Genomic DNA, 23835 nt, shown 5'->3' with positions numbered 1-23835 from the left:
CACGCGCGCACACACACACAAACTCCACCATTGATCTTGTCCCTGTAAACCAAACCCAAGGTGCAAGAACAATTAGCAATACACATTAGACGGCAATGCAGTCAGAGAAGGGAAAACAGAAGAGAAAACCCTCAAGACACGAAAGGAGATAACTTCACTCTTTAATGATCATTTATGCATGTTTACTGTGGGCATAACAACACTGATGGAGTTATAGCGAGAGGGGTGATTGTAAGTGCAGAGCGACATGCTACAGAGAGAAAGAAGTGTCTCATAGTGCTCTCTAATCTAAGACCTCTCTCTCATCATTAGTAGATTCAAAGTACCAAAAAAAAAAGCAGCACAACCACTCAAATACAAATGCTTGATGAGTGTTAAACACAGTGCTTTGACTATAAGTGTGTGTGTTTATATTCCCCTCCATTATAATGCTGACAATCCAGACCGATAATCGCATGAAATACTCATTAGAGAATACAGAAGAATGCGATGTATTGCTGCTATATATGTGCATTCTATGCAAACGTACAAATAATAATAAGTGTAGCTATTTATCATAAAAGTCATTTCTGAGGTCCGCCTCAGGCATGAGAGTGCCCTCATATACATTTAACAATTTACATATATTCATATGTACATGCACATCAAGTGCAAGATAAATTTTGTAATATTTTCATGTATATATTTCTACACGCCGACATCTGAGATACATCAGGCTCTCATCAGGGAAACCATTCAGCTAAATTACACATAATACATGTTAGGGATGTAACGATAACAGTGATATCGCGATATTAAAACTGTCGTCGTCATGTCATGATATTACCCGTGGGTGGTATTTTATTTTGAAATAGCCTGTTCAGAACCATCAAAAAGCCCAAAATGGGTCGCAATACCACCCACGGGTTTTAAAAGCCGGTTAAGCCGCACATCTGTTAAAACAGTCAGGTTGATTTACATTTGTGCAGTTCTAGCTTTCTTTGGTGGCTAGTTTTTTAGTGCAGTTAAATTTTCGCAAGGCATGTTTTGGCCCTTTTATGTTTAAAATCCATCCAAGTAATATGTACGTGAACCGAGTCACTATGCAGAGGAACTTAAATGTGTGCTTGCATTTGCGAATAAGTGCCTCAATATTAAAGCTGCAATATGGGTCTTTTTTCCCCAAAAATAACTTTACAGTAAGCTTTTTATTTGACCATTTATGACTGAAATGCCTTCTAATTAGTAGATAACACCTTAGCTGTTCACAATAGATCCTCCTGCAAGCCTCTAGCCAATAATTTTCAGACTGGAATCAGGTTCGAATTTCCCACGCCCTATCTGCGGATGTGATGTAATGTGCGTGGTGTGTATGTGAAGAACGGTATGTGCAATTTCATTTTTCATCAGCAGATGGCAGCAGCAATTTGAAATTGAATATTCTACATTTAGTAGCTTTAAGTGTTATTAGCGATTCTCGGTTGTTTAGATGCATTGCTGTGATGTACAAAAGCACAATATTGGGTGTGTTTAATATGAGCTAAAAAAACCATTATGACCTTTTTTGTCACCAACCTCCCCAAAATATTATGATAATATCGTATCGTGATGTTTGGCTATCGTTACATCCCTAACACACATATACATATACATAAGACCTTTTTCAAACAGTAGTGGAAAAAATAAATACCAGGCCACGCTACACAAAGTGATCATTTTCTGTCTCAAGTGCAAACGTTAGGCATAGAAGATCAGCTCGGGAATTTGACCTCCTTGCACCCCTGTGCCATTAGTGCTGTCTGACGAGCACTGGAATTGAAATGTCACCTTCCCACACTGCACCTCTGTCATGCCTTCCTGTCCAAAGTAGCTCAGCTCATTACCATCAAGAACCACACTGGCGGTGTAGAAGGTATCAGGCTCGATCTGCACCGGGTATTCGAACCACACTGGGAAAGTGTTGCTGGAGCCATCCGAGAAGTATTTGCTCAGGTTTTGTCCCATCAGTACTCCCTGGCGTTTGAGCTCTATCTTGGCACTGTACTCTGTTGACCCGCAGCTGGAGCCGTAGAGTCCGAAACCGGCGATAAAAACTCGTTTGTCCACAGCGAACTGTATGCTGTCGCAGCGGCCCCGGTAACGCCACTGATTGCTTCTGTAGGCACAGGACTGGAACCTGTGGCAGCGCTGGGGCGTCAGGCCCGTCCTTGGCTGGCTGACAAATTGAAGTTCAGGCTTCTTGGCAGCCGTGTACCAAAGGAAGATGTCGTTGGTCTCGTTAAGTGTCAGCACGCCTGACTGGGCCGCTCCATTGGCAAAGTCATCCAGAGCCATGGTAGGGATACGAATCAGGTACATGGCCTTGCCCAAAACCTTCCGCTTGTTGTCAGTGGACAAGATGAGCTCTTGTCTCTGACACTCCGCTTCAGCCCAGCTGAGCGCCGCCTCGAAGACAACGATCTCTTTAGCGTTGAGTGTCTCTCGCTGGAGGATGCTCTCCAGGGTCTGGGAGTCGATGTCGCAGAAACCCTCGGAGCGTAACGCCAGCTCGGCCTGGGCGTCGATCACTTCCCAGCAGCGCTGAGTCAGCTCGGGCTCTTCGAACAGGCAGCTCTGGGAGAGCAGCACGCAGGCGTTTTTGGCGCTCAGGCTGGTCTCTAGGAAGTTCACGCAGGCGCGCGCCAGGTGCGGAACGATGTACTTTTTGGCAGCGTAGAGAGTTGCTAAGACTGTGTCAGCACTTAGGTCAATCTCGTCACAGTAGATGTACCTGTCGACACAAACGTGGTTTGCTAAGATGAACTTGTTGGTGAGCATTGATTTGATATACAGCGAATGAATGAAAGTGCCATTAATCCCTTAAAACCGTAGCCCAGGGAGGGGCAAACATTTGCGATGCCAAAGATCATTGGTTTCACGTCAGTGTTTGTTCAAGGTCACAGCGTTTCCTAAACGTTATTAAACAGTCTTACTGGTTCTCTATCAACAGTCTTAATGGGCTTTCTTGTTGCAAGGAAATTTTAAACATGTTTACCATTTCTCATGACAAGAAATGGAACCATTAAGACTGTTTAGATGATCTAAGAGGACATTTTGAACATGTTCAAAATTTCTAGCGACAAGAAAGAACATTGAGACTGTTTAGAGAACCATAAAGACTGTATAGACAACATTTAGGAAACGCTGTGACCTTGAATGAACCCTGATGTGAAATCGTTACTAGCTACCATCGCAAACGTTCATCCCTCAGTTGGATACGGCCTTTACAGCCCCACAAAAGTTGAAAACTTGGAAGTACAATAGCATTCTTTTGTATTGTACTTTATAAAACAGCATAGACAAACGGACAGATGGAGATAGATAGATAGATAGATAGATAGATAGATAGATAGATAGATAGATAGATAGATAGATAGATAGATAGATAGATAGATAGATAGATAGATAGATAGATAGATAGATAGATAGATAGATAGATAGATAGATTTGTTCGTCCATCTCTAGTATTTTGCATTGTATGTGTGGACATTAATTTGGTGGACTTTCATAAGTTGTGTGTTTTGATTTAAACACGATGTGTCGTTTTATGATTCAAATTGAAAACACAGTCACTGGCTATAACATTTGGTTCAGTTGCACAATTTTATGAGGTTGTGCCTACTGATAGAAACTGTCAGAAAGAAATTAGTTTTACAATATTTGTACAATATCAATGTAGTCTGTTGTGGTGTAAAGTTCCACTGCATCCCGCTCAGATGCAACACCCGTGATCACATTTAGCTAAAATAGGTGATCAAATATTTGAAACACCTCCAGTATGATTCAGTGCAGTTATACCCCACAACACTCCACTGTTTATTGACTAAATCCTTCTTTGTGTGACAAAAGATTTGAAAAGACAATCCAGCAGTGGTGTTGAGGAAGGACATGTTTTATAACTCGTTCCATGAACATAACGACAATATAATAAAAAGGTCAATGATAGAAGTGCATGTGCCAAGCAGAAGAGAAGATCCTTACTTCAACATTGCCAGAAAGGCAGCTGGCTCCACATCTGGAATATGAATCTCATCATCATTCTCAGCCAGTTCGCCATAAAACATGGCATGAAACACTGAGCTGCCCACAGCCAAGACGTACTGTCAGAAAGTAGAAAAAGACACATATTAATTGCTTGATTTACACAAGACACACTTTGACCTTATAAACTTGATTAGTTGTAGTTTGACTTGAATACTTTGTGAATGTGCAACTGTGTATTTAAGGCACAGCTATTGAACGATTCCCCAGTTGTAATTACTGGAGGTTGCGTTTGTTCGCTTTCCCTTATAATGAGCAGTGCTCAGCCAGATAGAGCGGTATTTACCCCCAGGATGAAGAGGCATGTTTCTAACAAACAAGATTGCATCTGATAGAAATAAAGTGAATTCCTAATCACACCATTGAATAGTGAAAATTCAATTTCCTGAAATTAATGACTAATCACAGCTTGACTGAATCGGCTGCAATATGATGCTAACACTAATTTTAGAAATGAGAACAGATCTATTAATGATGCCACGTACTCATGTACCGTACGCGTCAGCTCGTGTGTGTGTGGCGGGGAGGGGGGTGGTGGTGGTGGAGGGTTGTGCAGTTTAACTGCAAGTAGGTTGGGACATGTGTGACGTATACATGGGACAGTCCCGGTTTTGAGCCTTATGTCCTGAGTCAGATCCCATCCTGGCATCCCAATTTATTTTTTGTTAGCTTTTTTGTTAGTCCAGTAGGAAGCTAATTGTTTGCGCCATGCGTGTGTCAATCACACAGTTCTCAAAGCTTGCTATGATAAAACCAATAAAAAGAAATTCAGCTGTTAAATTCCTTCCTATTTACTTTCACATTTGTGTTCTCATTCTCATCCTCATCGAATCGCATTCAGACGTCCCATGTTTTCATCATACCGGAACAAGAACTACTTCCTGCTTCTGTGTCTAGGAATCATTGAAAATGTAGTGCTACTAGCCTAATGCTGCAGTTATTTACTTACGTACTTACTTACGAACCTGAACCGAGTATTTGCATCGGCGCAGTTCTATGTTACAATGTGAGATTGCGAGGTAAACGACACAGCCAGCTTCCATTAGCTGCCGGGACCGAGCAAAATATGTTGATACTGGTAAGTGCATCGACTTGCTTAGCACTGTTGAATCAGTCAAGATAGCATTTAGCGTTTAGCCATTGTTCTAAATTGTTCCAGGTGACAATTTATTATTTGATTTTCAGTGAAGTTGCAGCGTCCCGAGTTTTAATTTAGAAAATCGGGTCACTCTAGCGTATACAGTATTATTAATATGAGTGGGTAATGATACAGTGAACCCAGTCTTTGTTACAACACAAGGATACACAAATATTAAAGATTATTTTCCATAAAGTGAGGTCAATTGTGGACCAGTTTAAGATGTGCTTAGTCGCACCTCTTGGCTCTTGGCTATAAGTGCCAAATGGAGACAATAAAAAAATGCTGCATTGACCGCCATTAAATCCAACTGGCATAATGTTTCAGCTTTTAAGTGCAGTCAAGTCGTCCAACATGTCCTTCCATAAAGGCCTTCTCAAAGTGCACTAAGTAATCTGCTGCCAGCAATTATAGATTATACATCTAGGGTTTATTTCAAGACAAAAAAAATGAATATGCTCATACAGGGCTCATCTGGCAGTGAACATATTGTGAATTCTGTCGGATATTCAAAAAGAATAGACATTTTAGGTGATGCCCATTGTCCAGACATAATGTGCAATTAATCATTTATAGTAACATCTTGGAACACAAAGGCTTGAGGGGGCGAGTCAGACTAATTTGTCGGATGTAAAAAAAAATAGACAAAATAGACTTGATTATAATAACGATTGCTTCTTGTTATCCATTTATTGTGCTGCAAATGCAGAATAGGTTCTGATTATTTACATGAATGCAGCGAGCTTTCACTTGTGCGGTGTTCGATTTCTAAAGACACAAAGATGTAGAAGTTCATCTTGCGAGGAACAAGAAGGAAGTAACCCTTATCTCTTTTTTCATTCAGACTCATTTACATAAATAATTGAGGACTGTCTCGAAGAGGCATATGTGGTGCCGAAGTAAGAGTGAAGCACAAAGGATTTCACTTCCATGAAGTGGTGAGAAAGCTTTATGGAATGCTGCTGTTGTTGTCTACTTAATTGACTAAGAGATAAAATTCTTACTCTGTGTCCTGGCAGCCGCTTGGTTCTTCCAGGCTGACCCACCACAAAGTGAACATCTGCCATCAGCTCATTGTTGTACATTACAGAATTTCTGAAAACACAAGAGAGAAATTAAAGGACCGTGAGAAATGAGAAATAATAATAATAAAGTGGAATCTGAAACAGACTGTATATGAGTACTAATATCGAAGATTTTTGATGTAGACTGATATAATCCGATAATGTTTTTTTTTGTGGCTGATATTGGACCAATATCCAATCGAAACACCCCTATTAATTTCTAAAGTCAAGAATAACATATTTTATTTAATTAGGGGAGGCATGGCTCAGTGGCAGCGTGGTCATCTACCAACTGGGAGGTTGTGGGTTCGATACTCAGCCCTTGTGACCATGTTGAAGTGTTCTTAAGCAAGTCACTGAACCCTAATTTGCCCCCAGTGGACCTGGTAGTGCCCTGCATGGCAGCAGCCAACCATTGGTGTATGAATTGGTGAATGTGAGGCTTTATAAAGCACTTTGGGCACCATATTTTGTAGATTAAGAGCTATATAAAAAGCTGTTTGTTTACCATTTACTAGATTTGAACCATGGCTGATTCATATCCATATAAATAGGTATCGTCTTGTTCAAATATTTAAAATAAAATAAATAAGATCATTTGGATGTTGCCTTCTTTTTCTTCTTCATTACATTGCATTGCAGGGGTATTGGCAGATACTCCAAATCAAGTGACATGGACTCGGGTGCAAAAAATGTGATCAGAACATCCCTACTTGTTATATTTCCCAGCAAGTAGTTGCATTAACATTTTCTCCTTCTTTTACTGTAACTGAAAACTGTCTACAAAAGGCCCAACAATGAAGCTTTGTTTGTGTATTATTGAAGAGAGGAGCTTGTCACTGTGGTAGATAAACAAAATATTCTGGAGAGACAACAGCAAAGCTCGGTAAAAAAAACAAAAAACATTTTGCACTGGACAGCTGGGTTTTTCTGCCGTCCGGCCAAAGTAAATATTTTGCCTTTAGGAAAGAACAATCTGGGCCAGTTGTCCATATAAAGTGCACCTCGTGCCCGTCCAGCCTTTGTTAGAGCGGCACAAAGGTGGTGTGAATAAGAATAGAGTTTTATTTTATTTTATTTTATTGTGTTTCTTTCTTCCTTGTTGAGGAGCCATAAATGTGTCTGTTGCAGTTGCCTACCTTTCTCTGATGGTTGAGTAGAGTCCTTGCCAGTTACAGTTATGGATGGTGTTATTGTTGTTGATGTTCTGCTGCTGGTACTGTTGCACAGTGTTGGCAGGTGCCGGCTTTTTGGTAGGAAATATGTCCGCTGCCATCTTCTTCTTCTTGTTCCTCAGAGTGATAATCTCATAGCAGACAGGGGGCAGTTTGGGGCTGCCACTGGCATTCCCTTTCTTGGAGCTTTTGCTTGACTTGCTTTTGACTGACTCAGGCAGCATTAAAAAGAAAGTCAGACATTTCATGTTCCTTCCCTTGGCATCGACCATGAGTGTGTTCAACTGCTGAGCAGTGGAAGCGCGCGCAGAAAGGACATTCACCGGGAGGAGACAGCTGCGAGGGAGGATCAGGGGAGGTGACAGCGCAGGTTGCACGGCTCGACTCGGACGCAGTGCAGCACTCACTAATCCACTTCAAAACTTGCTTGTCTTTATTTCTCCAAAGAGCCAAGTCCACACTTGTGATCCACTTTTTTTCTAGGTGAACTCCGATTTGCTCTTGGGAATCCCATTGCTGGTTCAGGGTGGTGAGACCCGCTCTTGAAATAGCCCTCTGCTGAGGGTTGGTCTGACAGCCCCAGATTTAGTGCTGCTGCAGTGGTTCTCAGACAGACAGCAAGGATGCCTCCATCCCCCTCATCTGCCACTCTTACTCCTGCTGTGTCTTTCTTTACAGCTCACTCGCTCCTCTTTGGAGCGCTTACATGTTCTCCTCAACACTTCCTTCTCTTGCTTCCTCCGTGAGCGCGGTCGTCATCCCGGATGCTGCGTTTTGTGGATGCTGCGCTGCTCTGCCCGCCGCTCGTTCTGCTGACTAGAGAGATTAAATGGGAGAGCACAGAGGAGACTGCGCTCCAGCCCCCTCTACATACGCCCCCCCCACCCCCCGCCCCCCGCCCACACCCCACACCCTCACCGTACACAGAACTCCTCATAATGCGGCCAATGGCAACACATGGCTTTCTTGATTGGCTCATACAGCAGCGTGCAGCGCATACTTGAATATGTAATCGTCAAAGTCTCAATTAAAGAGACAGCTATCTGCCACAGGAATGATCGATTCCCTTCCAGATCTACTTCCTGGTTGCATTATCTAAAGCTATCACGTTCAGGCTGTAATTTGAAAGGGCAATGCTAATGTAGGGCTCTTTCGAAGGGTAATTTGATTAATTGATGCATTTTCTTGCATTTCTGTCTTGTAAAAAATGCACATCATTTTTATTTTTCACTTTAATCAGACTTGAAAACCCTTCTTGGATAAGACAAAGAAATTTAATTTATCTCAGGCAACTTATTAGTGCTTCACTAATACCTGTCTTTTAGATCTTACTTAACAAACAGTTTTAACTTAGAAATGCAGCTATAAGCAAAATCAATAATCTTAGATCAAGGCTATCCAAACCATGGTCCAGGGGCCATTTCCGGCCCGCCTTCCTCTTTTTTTTTTTTTGCGGCCCGCAACATATACTAACTCATTCACTCCCAGCCATTTTCACTGAAGCAACCCCCTTCACTGTTTTAGTGAATTTTGACAGATTTTGCAAGGTCCACAGAATATTGTGTTCTATTACTATAAAAACATGGAACCTACCAAAAGAAAGATTAGAGTCTCTTCTTTCATCAGGAAAATAACTCGATTTGTATCTGTTTCTGTTGTGCAGCAATTAGCATTAGAATATAGCAAATTTTCATCATTATTCACAAACATGTTGAAAACACTGGCAAAAAGAGCTTGTTGCAGCATGGCCCTGGATGGTCTCTTATACTCTGCTGCCACCTGGTGGCAGTTTTTTGTAATAACTACGATTGCGATCTCTTCATGTCAGCTTAAGCTGCATCAAAGCCATATGTTTGCTCTAGCATAAAAAAAGCATTTAAAAACGTATGAATACGTTTTGGGGAGTGAATGGCAAAGTATTAAAAAGCGTTTTTGGGTTTGAATGAGTTAAGAAAAAAATAAGTGTGGGAGGGCCACAGCGAGAAATGTCAAAAAAGTTGGGGCGACATGACTAATGGTTACTGCCATTGCTGCCTGAACTACCGGTTAACTTTTTTAGATATGCAAAGACACAAATTTACAAAGTCCTTTAAAACAGCCATCGCTGCATACAAAGTGCTGTACATGGAGTTAAAATCAGCAATGCAATAAAGACAGGTACATAAATTTTTTTTATTAACAAACAGCATACGAAGGTAAGTGAATAAATACATGAAATTGATAATAATACATTAATAACACAAGATAACGTTAGTAAATGTCAAAGAATAAAGACGTGTTTTAAGATGCTTTTTTAAAAATTGGATAGAGAGGGGTATTGAATAACATTTAACGGAAGGTCGAGATATGAATCTCTATAAATTGGTCAGATTTTTGCTGAAGATTTGTTGTTGCTTTAAACGTAATTCATTTGAGAAGTTTGGGTTTTGGAGAGGATTCATGCTATAGCCTACATTAATAAACAGAGGTGTGCACGTCAATGAATTGTGAGCGTCCGCCAATCGTCAGCAGCCGGGACACCCTTCCGTCATTGTCAGTCCGTAAACCAAATTGTAAGCGTCCATCTGTAAGTTATCAATCCTCAGCTAATTGGTCTCCGTCAATGTTTGCGTCATTCGTCAGTGAATTGGGCATCCGTCAATGTTGCGCTGAAGGACAAAAACCCACTTCTGGTTAGTCGATACATTTTTCAAAGTTCCCCGTTAATAGTCAACAAAATGGCATCCATCATTGACAGAATACCCAACTCTGTTAATAAACATAACAAAAGCTACAGGTGTATCATATCAAATCAAATTGTAATTCCCTTTAATTTAACCGCATCCAATTGCTCCACTTGAAAACGTCTTTGTCTCATATCATACACCATGTATCGAAATATGTATCGAAACATCTTTAATTCAAGAGAAATAAAAATAATTAATTGTATGAGTCATTACTCGATAATGGTAATAATAATTAGTGTTGTTCTGATACCGTCATTTGGCCCCCGATACTGATTTCGATACCCAGCTTTGCAGTATCGACCGATGCCGATACCATACCAATACCTTTTTCTTTTTTTTTCAACATAAAAAAGCTGTCCTGCCATTGGTTCAGAGAATTCAAGGACCAATAGGATATTGATAGTAAACATGTCACACATCAGTGAATGTAGTGCATGAGCAAGACACAAGATGCTGCATCCAAAGTCTTATATTAGCGACAGAATTAATGGTATCGGCATGTTACCTTTTAGTACTCACTGATACCGATATCACTGTTTTAATGCAGTATCGGGGGCCTCTGCCGATACCAGTATCAGTATTGGAACAACACTAATAATAATGGTGATATTAGTGACAATTCGGGGTGTTCGAAAAAATCAATTTGGCAATATATCGCGATATTACAGCGCGCAATTCTCGAATCAATTTGATATGCGAACATACATTTTTTATGGGAATATTCAACAAAACGTCTTACTTAGGGTTAGGATTCACACATTAAGCATGGAAGAATGTTATATTAATGGAACATTAAGCCTTAATATTTTATTTCAGTGCTGTTCAAATATGTAACAGAATGCAACCTGTTTGCTAAATGCAGTCGCTCAGTTATAAGCCTGAATTTTCAGAAAAATATATACATTTTCATACAAATCTTACAGTGTACATGTACAAGTTTACTGATTAGTATTTTCTAAATTTGAGTTTAAAATAATAAATTTATAGATTTGCATCGGGATTAATCGGCATCGAATCGAATCGTGACCTGTGATATGAATCGAATCGCCAGGTACTAGGCAATTCACCCCCCTAGTGACAATATATATTTTTAACACATCTTAGTCTTTTGCCACATCTTTTCCTTAATTTGATTGCATGCATTGCATTGCATTGCATGGCATGGCTCATCGGTAGGGTGGTCGTCTCCCAGCCAAGTGGCAGTGAGTTCAACCCTCAACCCTAGTCACCATGTTGAAATGTCCTTGGGTAAGAACTTTGCTCCCAGTGGGACTAGACCTGATTTCTAGCTACTTTTTTTGGAGGGGGCAATTTCCTCTGTTCCAGAACGAACCAAAAAATAAAAGAAGAAGAAACAAAGAATTGTTCTTGTTAAGTCATATCTGCAGAGGACTAGACTAAGCCATAAATGCAATGCACTTTTGCACAATGTATAATGCATGTATTTTTGCTCCTCTTGTGCAGTTGGCACTTTACACAGTGGGGATTCTATTTAAAGCAGCAGAGTTAAAATGTTTTAAATGTTTGTGTGAGATGGTACGAGAGTGTAAAATGCTGATATTGTAATATTTATACTACACTTGAAATGTTACTATGCTTGAAATGTCAATTTTTTAAATATTTACTGCGCTTTAAAAATTTTAGAAGCAGTATTCCTGTCATTAATACTGCCTTGTTGTGCTGCCATTTGCAAAAAAAAAAACCTCAAAGAGCAAGCCAGGGTGGAAAAAGAGTATTTTTTCATCCACTTCTTTGTTCCACAATATTGATTTTTCCATAATCCTCAATTAACTGTCTCAGTGTTTGCTGCACTGAGGAGCATTAGCCCACAAAGCCCCCTTATAGAGTGCACGATGTAGAACGGAGACATTTGCTATGGTAACATGGGAGCGACATTTCAGGGCACGGTGCTCTCAAAAGCTGGGCCACTCGAGATGTTACCTTGGAAACCACATCCACACGCTTCAGCAGGACACACAACAACTGACTATGGCGCAGTAAAACACAATTAATTTGCACACTCTTCTTAGACGAGACAAAATGCTTTACACCGCACTGTTTAACTAACGGGTTTATGGTCAATAGAAAAGCATTATGCGCAGCTGTCATCCTAAATGACCTCCTGCTTTCTTTGATTGCATTTGATGTCATTCGTTAAAAAGTTCAACGTTGCTATTCGCACATTTGGAAGTTGAATCGTGATGGCGCAGGTGACAGTCACAGCATCAACGTTCATCTCACACATTGTCACCACGGAGTAGCATCCCCCAAAACGGAAGTGCGATGGTGTAGTAGCAGTTAATCTTGTCCATCCAAATGTGTTCTAATTGTGTTCCTCTGCATTAATTATTGTATGCTCTATGAGAATTGTATCGTGCTGATATAACCACAGTATGAGTGTGAGCGAGAAATAAATTATCTGTTTTTACTAAATTAAATTAAAAAAATGCATGTAAGGCTCCAAGGTAGTGAATTTCTTGGCTTGTTCACACTGTCAAACAAATTAAAATGTGCTTTGTTCTTAGTATAACACCCCTTAATTATTTTCAATGTGTAATCCTAGTGTTTGGGAAGCCAATAGTTAGACTGAAGGACCAATCTCATATGTGGTGCTGATGGCTGCCTGCCAGATTTCGAGTTTGAGCACAGATAAGAACTCAACTTGCGGTAGAGCTTTTCTGCGTAGAGACACCTGCTGGGCGGTTTGGCAGAAAAAGCATGAGGCGAGAAAACAAACTGTGATGCAGGCCTGGAAGAAAGATACGCACACTCATGCGCACACCCGCAAACACACTCAACTGTCATTAATGCAGAAAAGCTCTGAAAAAGTTGTACATTTTGGTGCTTTTTGTGGTACTGAGCCTGTCATAAGAGGTTGTCCATCTGCGGCATTTCCAATACATACTGAAACATTTATTTAAAAAAAAAAAACCACACACACATTTTCACTATCAAAAGGCAAAATTGACTGGACTTTACCAACAAGTAGCACTCCAATTATGTTTATTATTATTTTTAGAGTGTATATTGGAGGCCAGAGACTGTAAAACTGACCACACCTGAGAAAAATCTATTGAACTTTATTGTGTTGTGGTTTTAAGACTACAAGCTCCATCTTTCAGTGCGCGTGTGACTAGAAAAAAAACCACACCAAAAACATGTTTACATTATGTCTGCCAATGTGTTTCCATTTCATGTGCATGTGAATTGGCTGTCAAAAGTGTCTTGTTTAGTCGTCTGTAAATCACTGAATGGTTTAGGTCCTGAATACATTAAATAAATGCTAATTGGTATAATCCCAGTAGGGCTCAGCTAGCACAGAGTTCAACGCAAACATGGTGAAGCAGCATTTAGCTTTAATATGGTATTAGCTGCCAACAGAAGCGAAATCAGCCCCAAGTATGAATACTTTTAAAGCCAGGTTAAAAATGATGCTTTGCCCCCTCATATGATTAAGGTATTTGAAAAAAAAAATTTGTTCTTGCACGGTATGTTCTTTTATTAATATTAGTATTTTTTTTATTAGTATTTTTTTTACTTTGTTTTTAAATATCTTTAAGTAAGTTTGTAAATGTATCAATCACTTTTTATACTTTTAGATATTTCTTGGGATCAATACATCATATATAAACAAAATGTATACCAAAGTCTTAAGTATATTTTTGTGTTCATGTCATTTTCATAACTTGTCAGTGCAGAGTTATAAGCCATCACATAGAGGTAGTGAACATGTGACATGTCGCCCCAGCAGTGGGTAAATTGTCACACTATATGGGGTAAGGTGTCACACTGGATTTTGCAACTCATAAAACTAGGACAAAAGGATCCTTATTCTTCTGTTGTTGTTTTTTTTAACAGCCAGAGAAATTGTTTATCATTGTTCTTGAAAATAGTCATTGAGCAAACTTTAATATAAAATGTTATGAAACAGATTAGAAACTGATGGCATGTAAGTCATAGCTCTCAGACTCAAATGCCTGTTTTGCTTCCCTTAACTTGGAAATTTGAGATTAAATTGAATACAAATAAATAAATAAAGCATTTTGGTTAACGGATGTTCTGACATGTGGGCATACTGTAGGTCCAACAACCGAAAAATCTGTTTTTAAACAATGAAACAAAACCTTGCTAACTAATTTCCTCACTCTTCAGACTCATCTGAAGAACAATTCTGGCATAAACCGAGTTGCCAGAGGTGCATTTTTCATTGGCCCATTCTTTGCATATGTGACAACAAACCCCAAAATGACTGAGACAAGTTGCCCCCAAACTACCATGTTGGCTAATACTTAAACTAATGCTCTAGTTTAAAGTTAGTGACTGAGGCATGACAAGATGCCGGAATCTCTCCTCTAACAAGTCCACATGTTTTGCTGCTAGAATTTGTCTATATATGGCACCTGTTTCAAAATATATGAAGTTGAATTTTTTTTACTTTGGGTTGTGCAAAACAGATGTGCCCTTCTCAGCCCCTGACCATTTATACGTAAACAATTAGTATTCCTCTTTTTCGTTGCGCCCTCTGGTGGAGAAGGAAATTGCAATGTGACAACTTACCCGTGATACAACTAGCCACGGTGTCCCCTACTTTTAATTATGAAGCACATTGAGCTACTGTACCTTGAGTATACAATCATAAATATGCCTCAGCACCTGATATATTTCCTTTAACCCCATTACTCCAATTATTTTGAGTCTAACAATTAGCCATATATTTACCGTTTACAGTATATAAAGTGCATTCATTAAAACTGCATGCCAAAGTGCTGTTGCGACAAAATTAGATAGGTTCAATGTTTTGAAATGTCTTCCAGTGTCGTTTTCAAATGCTAAGAAACTGTTACAACAATTACTGTAAATACAAAACTAGCATTATGACATTGAACAAGAACATGAACAAGCCAATCCTTGTCCTTCATTTAAAAAAAAGTCAAAGTCAAAGTTTATGTTTAGCTTGATCACATGACAGTGATACTATGATTGAATATATCTTTGAGAAGACTAAAATCGATACCACAATCAGGATTTTTTTTTACTTCTAACAATGGCCGGAAACATGTTAGATTATGTTAGTCATTCCTTTGCCGGATAATTAATTGTGTCACAGTCAAAAGTCGTAAATGTGTAATTTCCCTTGCTCAGTCATAAAGTAATGAAGCCTCATGGGAACCAAAAGCTCATCTAAATCACATCCATGGGCACTCTCAAATGGGCCATTTTCACCATGTGGTACTTGTCTATGTTTGGACACAGTAAGTAATGACACATGTAATGAAGACCTTCGAACCCATGCCCACTGCCTGCTCACACGCTGACTCCCACGTTTTTCAACATTGCTCACTCATTATAGTGTTCTGCTCTCATATGTGAATGCATTGTCAGTCAGAAGGGTGCCAGATTTTACGCATGTGTTTGATATGACCTGCCCTTTTATATAGTCAGATACCGTAAATAGATGGCGCGCCTCCATGTTCTTACTGTATTCAAGTTACTGAATTATTCTGTACCAACATCATTCTCTCCGCAGTTTCTCCCCAAAGTCATTTTTTTTCCAATCATTGTAATTAATCATTGTCTTTGTACAACTCCCGTCTGTTTTGCCTGCTTTACTACCTATTATAAGAAACAATTAGAACACACTATTTATTGTTTCCCTTCCCAATCATTGTAAATGTCCACAGGGTATACATATTATTACATGCCATCACCGACAGTTGAATATAAGGCATGGTAACAGTTGTTAAGTACTACCAAGTCTAAAACAAAAATAAGCCGTTGTGCGGAAAAAAAAATATTTTAGCACACATGGCCTTGTATTTAAGCAACACTATAACACCCGCTGCTCGGACCCAAAAATATGGAAAGTAACGTGTTGACAAGGCTGTTGTGTTGAGTCTTGGCAGCGATCCCACGGATGCTGTAAAAGCTGACCATATGGCTCATTCTGGAATGTGAATACATGTGCGCGTCACATGCAGCTGCACTCAAGGAGGCTTGGTCATAAAGTGGACTTCATCAATTCTTTACTTCACACATTTGCCATCCGAGTTGTGCCCTCTGGGATAATTTATTTCAAGGTTCCTTGCAGAGTTGTGTGTTCTTGAGATTGAAAAAAGAAAAGAAAAAGAAAAATCCTGACTAGGCAATAACAGATCTTATCATCCCAATAAAGTAGGGTGAAAGTGGCAGTGGGAGAAAACAATGGGCAATGATGGGCTCAGCTGTCCAGCGGTTATAAATGACATTACAGCAGAGGCAAAGAAAAGCCTGGAAGAGAACAATACAATTTAAATACATATTGAAAGGCTTCAAAAACAGTATATGTCGCACAACAAATGATTTTTTAAGATTAGGTGACTGGATTTATTTCACACTGCTGTTAGGACACTTTGGTACATTGGCCAGATGTTGTCAGGTGAGCACAAAGTGTTATATTGGAACATGAAATTCCATAGTGTGTGTTGTGTGTATGTGTGTGTGTTAATCAACAAACTGCGGGGCAAGAGAAGGTCAGGAGGGAGATTGGCTTTTTTGAACTGAGCGTAAACAGTCCCCGCAGAAAGCTGTGGAAAAGCTCAAAAGTGAGATATGGTTTTGTGGAGCACATGGGAGAAGCCGTTCAAAGCCCATTCTTAATCCATTTCTACCCCATAACACCCACCCTCCCCACCACCACCCCTCCCCATCCTTTTCTATCCGTCAGCCTAATCTCTGACACTGTGTTAACATTAAAATGTTCACAGCAATTTGAATCCAGTATGTCACCAACACCTCTTTTTATTCATTTTCACTAATTACCTCGTGCTGCAATGAAAGCCGATGGCTTAACCTTCTCACAGTTAATGTTTCCTGATTGCCTCAGCTCCATGTGGGGGGCAAATGACCTTTTCTGAATTTATTACTGTATCTGCCCAAACAAAATGGCACTAATCACAATCATGTGTTGGTTGCGTGTCATTCTATTACAATTCATAGCAATAAACAACAATAATGTGACGGTGTGAATGAGACTGTGATTGTTGTCTGTCTTAGTCTGTCTGTATCTCTGTCTGTGCCTTGATTCACTGTTGACCAGTCCGGTATATAGTCTGACTTTTGCCCACAAGTCAGCAGGGATTGGCGCCAGTTCTTCATGACACTCAACAGGATGAACGCTGTAGAAAATGGGTGGATGACGTAACAGTGCCGAACATTTTTTGAGTTTTGGTTCTGGTCTCTCATAAATGTTCCTCAATTTTACTCCATTCTTGCTTTTAAAGATTTTGGTGTTGCGCTTCGTACACTGCAGTTTGCTTTCTGTAGTCTGAAACCCCCTGGGTTGGTTTCAGTGCCACAACAAACACAAAATGGCTCTGATTTGTCAGCAGCTAGTGTAACAATGCAAATAAGGGAGGTTGTTTTCTGTATGAGCTCAACTTGACATAAGCATTTTCACATCGCAGTTTGCAGGTCAAAATTTTAATTTTGCGCCTCCTTCAAACAAATTGATAACAAAACTGAAAATCACAACTTTGGAAGAGACTTTCCTAAAAAGCATCGCTGGACTGGACGCATGCATGTTAAGGTTGCCACAACACACTTACGTCACCTGCGCACGGGACCACCGAGGCAAGCTTACCGGTAACCTAGCTAGCAACAAGCCGCTGGTTAAAAGTGTGGCTAAACACTTTGCCAACTCGCTCCTGAGTCAGTAATTATGACCTCCGTGGCAGTGAATAAGCTACAAGTATTGTTTTCATAAAAGAAGAGAAGGAAAGATGGAGAAGCCATGCTAATTGCTAAGTTAACCTAAGAGTGGCACGGCTAGTGAAATGGCAAACAACGGCAAAATGTTGTGCTTGGGTGATCAATGACACTTTTCACAGACTTCTGGCCATTGAAGCAGAGAACATCCAAACTTTGAACAACAAAATAGCCAACCAATTAGTAAATGTTTGGACTCCTGAGAGAAAGCTTTCGGCTACTTGCTAAGCAAACGGAAATGAATTATGCTACGCTATGCTGTACGCCAGCCAGGAGGAGTGGCCTAAAAGCTTAAAAATACATCTATAAGCAGTTTGGAAAATGAATGAATGAATAAGTAGTCAAACATATTTTTAATATCATCAGAGGTGGCAAATCTAGTTTCTGCTTTTCCTGGAAAAAGAAAATGCTCCACAAAATTGGAAAATGACTCCTCAAATGAAGTCATTGATTAGCAAAACTACTCCTCATAGAAAAAACAAAAAACAAAAATTCAAGCCGTGGAACTGAGTGAGAAGCACAAACGAGATTGCAACAACTGTAATTGAATGGTTTTGTCGGTTTGTGGTAGTTAATCAATTACAATGATAATGTATCAAATTCAATATATCAAAATTTAACAATGGTGCGTATCCATGTGGCTGTGTAGGCCGATGTGTGATCTGCAGGTTTTTCAACAGTACAGTACATGATGCACGGGTAGGGTGCGAAGGTGTATCCTGTCCTCCCAGGACGCACCCAGGATCCTTTGCAGGCAACAGATGTGGAAGTCCTCCAAGGTTCATTTGCGCTTCTGGTGGGGAGTACAAACTGCCTTGCACCTCTGTCCTGTCAGCTTGACGGATGATGATTTAATCAAGGAATGGGGGTGTTGCCAGGAGGGTTTTAACATGTTCTTCAGTTGGAGCAAGGTGTTAGTGATGAGCAGCCATTGCTCAGAGCAAAGAGTGAAGAGGCAGAGACCATTTTCATTGAGCTCGCCAACATCGTGCTGCCTGAGCACATCCCTCCATAACGCACCGTCAGGGCCCACTCTTGCATAGAAATCCCTGATGGAGAAATGAGCTTGTCGGTGGAGGTTGTTGTATTTATGGCCGAGCGCAGGTAGGCGTAGGAAAGTTGCTTGCACTCGGGGTCAGCTTCAAGTGTTGAGGCATTTGCACTGCTGAGGGTGACATGACTTTATTCGAATGAAGTATCATACTTTTACTTTTCGTCATGAGTGCATTATCCTCTTTTACACGCTGAAAAGTAGTCATTGGTGTTGTCTGTTTACTTTTGGAATTGAAATGTTTTCCATATCCAAGTGAGATTACTTCATTCACAACTAATCAAACAAACCACAACAAAGGGGAAGATGAACTAGAGTTTGAGCGAAACAAAACAAATTCAACTAAACTTTATTTGATAAGGGTGCTAGTGTGAAAATAATCTTCGTACATTCATTTGTTTTGTTGAAAATCATTACATTCATTTATAACTAGATTGTCCTTGTATGTTAGCTCGACTATGAGAATTCCAATTTGGTATGACTTCAGTCAGTCTAATGCGTTTTCAATAGACTCGTTGATTAGATTTTCTCTCATGCAATGCAAATATAACCTAAAAAAATAGGGATGGTCGAGTACCTTATTTTAAGGTATTGTTAATCATGATGGCAGCTGATAACAGTATTGGCCGCCTTCTTGTGGCCATTTTACAATCAGAAACTAGAAATTAGAAGAAAAGAAAATTGCAAATAATTTAATGCAATTTTAAGGACATTGCAATATTGGGGCATATAGAACTTTCTTTAAACAATCTGTCAATGTTTTTTTTGGGGGGGGGGGCTCTATGTATGTATCAAATATACTGCTTGTATCTGTACTTGGTATCTATTGGTATCGGTGACTTCTCAAGGGTTTAGTACTCGTATTGGTGTCGGTCTGAAAAAGTGGTATCGAACATTGTTAATAAAAATCATGAGAAATGGAAACAGACTTACAAGTCATATTTGTATTTATGTGTCATGTACTGTGTATGAGGCTGCACACCATCAACGTGGAAAATGGTTGTGGTTTCAAAAAAATCTTCAATGGACAGCTGTCAATCAGTGTAATCCTGCTAAATCCATCAATTTAACCTTCACTTCACAGGAGCCTAAACTGACTAAACACAAATTATATTATGCATGTCATTTTTTTCTCCTAGGTTTTGGGTTATTGATGATGAATCATACAGTATGTGATGGACGTAAACGCATAATTTCATCAAATGTAGCAAAATGTCTGCAATTGGTTGATGTACTTGCCTCTTGCCCAAAGTCACTAAGGCTGGCAAAATGTTATGATACACGTATCTAATTCCTAAAAAACTGTTCAGTCTATACATATGAAGCATTTGCAGCCACATATTGAGCAAGGTTTCTTGTACAGTAGAGCACGCGTGTTCTTTTGCCACTGTGTTTCACCCCTGAGTGCTGTGAAGCTGATTTATAATTGGCAGGGGCTCGTGGGCCGCAATCAGCATTACAGGGGCATGACAACATCCAGCTGTCCCCGACGTGCCGCCCAGGTCTAATGTAGCGCTTGTCTGCTCTGCTTCCTCACTCAGATGGAAACGTGCCCACACAGTGTCACACGCTGATTGTGCATGCTGCCACACATGCACAATCAGCAAATGAAATATGGAAGTCAGTCAGAGGGAAGAGATCTGTAGTTGTGATTAACACATTCGATTTCATGACAAATGGCGGGTGTACAGGAATCACTGTTGCCATGATGCCTTATCACAATCCTAATGTTTTTTGTTTTTTTTAATCATCCTCGTCCTTGTGCCTCTTTCATCATTTCAATTAATCCTAACTTTTTCCCAAAGTCAGGCAAACAACTTTTTATGGCGCACAGTGGTGTGTGTGGCTCAGGGCCTCTCTTTACCGTTTTATGCTTGTGTGGGTTTTCTCTGGGTACTCTTGTTTCCTCCCACACTCCAAAAGCACGTCAAGTTTAATGAAAGACTGTGGTGTAAATATGAGTGGTTGAATGGTTGTTTGTCTGTGTTCTGTGATTGATTGGTGAATAGTAGGGGTTTTATCCCATGTCTTGCCTCAGGTAAAGTGAACTGATGTCCTGGTTTAATCATAAGTCTCGTTTTTGTCATGGTTCGGTTCTGTGAGGGTTGTTTTTTTGTTTGTTATGGGTGTTCTTGTTGTTTTTGTCATGTGGTTGGTGTTTTTGTCATGTGTTCCTGGTTTCTTCCCTTGTCTCGTTATGTCTAACCACATCCACCTGTGTCTTCCCTTCCCCAGGTGTGTCTCATTAGTGTTGGTGTTTTAGTCTGTTGCGTTTGTCCAGTCAGTGTGGGTGCATTGTCTATGTTAGGTGTGGAAGTTCGTGTGTCAAGCCTTCGTCACAGCACAGCCAAGTCGTCCTCGTCGCCGCCAAGTCGTCCTCGTCGCCGCCAAGTCGTCCTCGTCGCCGCCAAGTCGTCCTCGCCGCCGCCAAGTCGTCCTCGGTAGTGATGGCAGTGCGACACTGAAGCTTCGATACAAGCTTCAAACCCTGAACTACAATTCCATAGAACCACTGCTTCAAAGCTTCTTTTGGTGCGGAAAAAATCACGTGACATATAACGTCCGGAGCAGCGACTGATTCGTTGTCCGAATGAATCACATGCCTGGTTCGCGGTCCAATCACGTGATTCTCGATTCTGACAGGTGACAGGTTGAAACAGTTTTGAATTTGAGCGTCAACCCTTTATAACCGCTCTAAACTATGTACTATTCGTGGGTTGTTGGTGCTTTTGAATTGTCATTGCCTTGCGTTGTTACATTTGGTCATTCATGGAGCCAGCCAGGAAGAGAGGTCGTTCTGAAATGTGGGAACACTTCAATCTGATCACTCCTGATAAGGTAGGTGTGCTGGCTGTTTAAAGTTATGTATATAGATCCGAATCAGAAAAAAACTTTAATTATCCCCGGGGGACAATTATTTATTGATTTATTTTTTCGAAGGGCATTTTTTTTTCGAGGCGCAAATTAAATAAAAAACGTTTTGACTTGGACGGGAATGGAACCCGAGTGGCAGGTGATAATTTTACCACTGAACAACCAATGTTTGGTTGTAAAGCTTATATAAATAGGCTTTACCTTTTTTACTTTCTTCAATTGATTTGACCTCAGTCAGGTGCATGTGTAGAAACAGTATATGTAATATGATTAGTGTACCCATTTGGCTTTATACAATCAAATTGCATTTTTATTTAAAAATGCTTTCTCTACAGGTCCAGTGCTTTAGTGTGTGCTACTGAACTGAAGTATCATGGGAATACTTCCTCCATGATTAGGCACTTCACTGCCAAGCATGGAGTTGCTGTTAACCAGGGGAACACAAATCAAGGTATGCTATATGTATTATACTATTATTAACTAGACACACAAACACAATATGATATGACTGTATTCCATGACTCATAGGCCTGCTTCGTTTAAGTGCAATTTTACATAAATTCTTATTTTCTTTAATTCATTTTTCTTTTTATTTCTTAGTGGACCAGAAGCCAAAGCTGGATGAGGCTCTTGTGAATATGGTAGTGAAAGACTCGCAGCCTTTTTCCATCGTGGATGACTGTGGCTTCAAGGAGTTTGTGGCATTGCTTGATCCCACATACACTCTTCCATCCAGGCGGGCTCTAAAGAACATGGTGCTCCAGAAATATGAGGAGGAGAAGACCAAGGCCAAGGCGGTCATGCAGAGGGTAGAGGCTGTGAGCCTAACTGCTGATATGTGGACCTCCATTAATATGGATGCATATCTAGCAGTGACCTGCCATTATGTAGATGACTCTGTGAAGCTGGCCACAGTGCTTTTGGGAGTGGTGCCTTTCCCTGAAGCTCATACATCTGTTAACATTACTGCTGCAATGAGGTCTCTCATGGTGAAATGGGGCATTGAAAGCAAAGTGAGCTCTATTGTAACGGATGCAGGGGCTAATATGGTAGCCTCTGTCAGAAGTTACAATTTAAGACATGCACTTTGCTTTGCCCATTCACTAAATGTAGTGGTGAAGAAGTCCCTTGATTTAACTCCTGGCCTACAAGACCTTCGCACAAGGGCACGGAAAGTTGTCACTTTGTTTAGAACCAGCACAACAGCAAAAGAGAAGCTCACAGAAATGCAGGAGCAGATGCAGCGTCCAGTGATGAAGCTTATCCAGGAGGTGGACACACGCTGGAACAGCACCTTCCTCATGTTACAGTGCCTTTTTGAGGAGAGACAGTCAGTAGAGCAAGCCCTTGCAACGCTGAAAACAGAAGTAAGACCTCTGTCCTCTGAGGACTATGAAACAGTTGCTGCATGCCTCCAATTGCTTGCCCCCTTTTACCAGGCAACAGTAGAATTGTCCGAGGAGAAAAGAGTCTCTGGGTCAAAGGTCATCCCAATGACAAAAATGTTGAGGCTATACTTGAATGAAACAATTGGTACAATAAGCCACAACACTGCTGCAATACTGGGACAGAACTTATTGTCAGGGATGCAAAAGAGGTTTGACCCTACAGAAACCCAAACAGCACTGACGCTTTCAACGCTGCTGGATCCAAGATTCAAAACAATTGGATTCTGCAATCAAGTACAGGCACAAGCATCAATAAAACGACTGACCGCACGATGCTCACAACTGATGAGATACACACCACCTGACACACTTACAGAAGAACAGCCCTCCACATCAGCTCTACCAGCACCAGCAAATCCATCATCCACTTGTAATTTTTTTTTAATTAGTTAATTGATTAAATGTAGGAAAAATAAGTACAAGTAAAAAAGGATATGGATTGAAACCTTACAGTACTGATGGTTACTGTCATGTTTGTCTTTCAGATATTAACCTTTGGCACACACTGGACAGAGATGCTTCTGAAGCAAGGAAGGCAAGGAATGCCACAGCAGACG

The 23835-nt window shown here is 40.3% G+C and overlaps 1 protein-coding gene and 1 long non-coding RNA gene across 2 annotated transcripts in view; one reads left to right on the top strand and one right to left on the bottom strand.

Annotated features, from left to right (window-relative positions):
• The window catches only part of LOC147163910 (uncharacterized), a 71655-nt gene that overhangs the window by 44651 nt on the left and 3169 nt on the right, over positions 1-23835 (top strand). The gene's annotated exons all lie outside the window — the stretch shown is intronic.
• On the bottom strand, positions 145-8285 carry LOC147163911 (BTB/POZ domain-containing protein 3-like). The gene is made up of 4 exons (XM_086093616.1): positions 7401-8285; positions 6202-6292; positions 4000-4118; positions 145-2749 (listed from the first exon to the last, which is right to left on the bottom strand). The coding sequence occupies exons 1-4, from the start codon at positions 7706-7708 to the stop codon at positions 1717-1719; spliced, it is 1551 nt and encodes a 516-aa protein (XP_085949742.1). The 5' UTR covers positions 7709-8285; the 3' UTR covers positions 145-1716.

The sequence above is a fragment of the Leptonotus elevatus genome, chromosome 13, assembly GCF_054856555.1.
Source record: "Leptonotus elevatus isolate MCC_2025b chromosome 13, RoL_Lele_1.0, whole genome shotgun sequence".
Taxonomy (NCBI): Eukaryota; Metazoa; Chordata; class Actinopteri; order Syngnathiformes; family Syngnathidae; genus Leptonotus; species Leptonotus elevatus.
The sequence above is the reverse complement of the archived record's forward strand: the minus strand, read 5'-3'. Positions and strand labels throughout refer to the sequence as shown.

What these genes read in the sequence shown, in the direction of transcription:
- LOC147163911 (XM_086093616.1), bottom strand. Translation starts at nt 7,708, where the DNA reads ATGGTCGATGCCAAGGGAAGGAACATGAAATGTCTGACTTTCTTTTTA. An exon ending in AGCGGCTGCCAGGACACAGA is followed by an intron (nt 4,119 to 6,201) that starts GTAAGAATTTTA and finishes ACTTTCTGACAG; the next exon opens with TACGTCTTGGCTGTGGGCAG. An exon ending in GCCTTTCTGGCAATGTTGAA is followed by an intron (nt 2,750 to 3,999) that starts GTAAGGATCTTC and finishes TTGTGTCGACAG; the next exon opens with GTACATCTACTGTGACGAGA.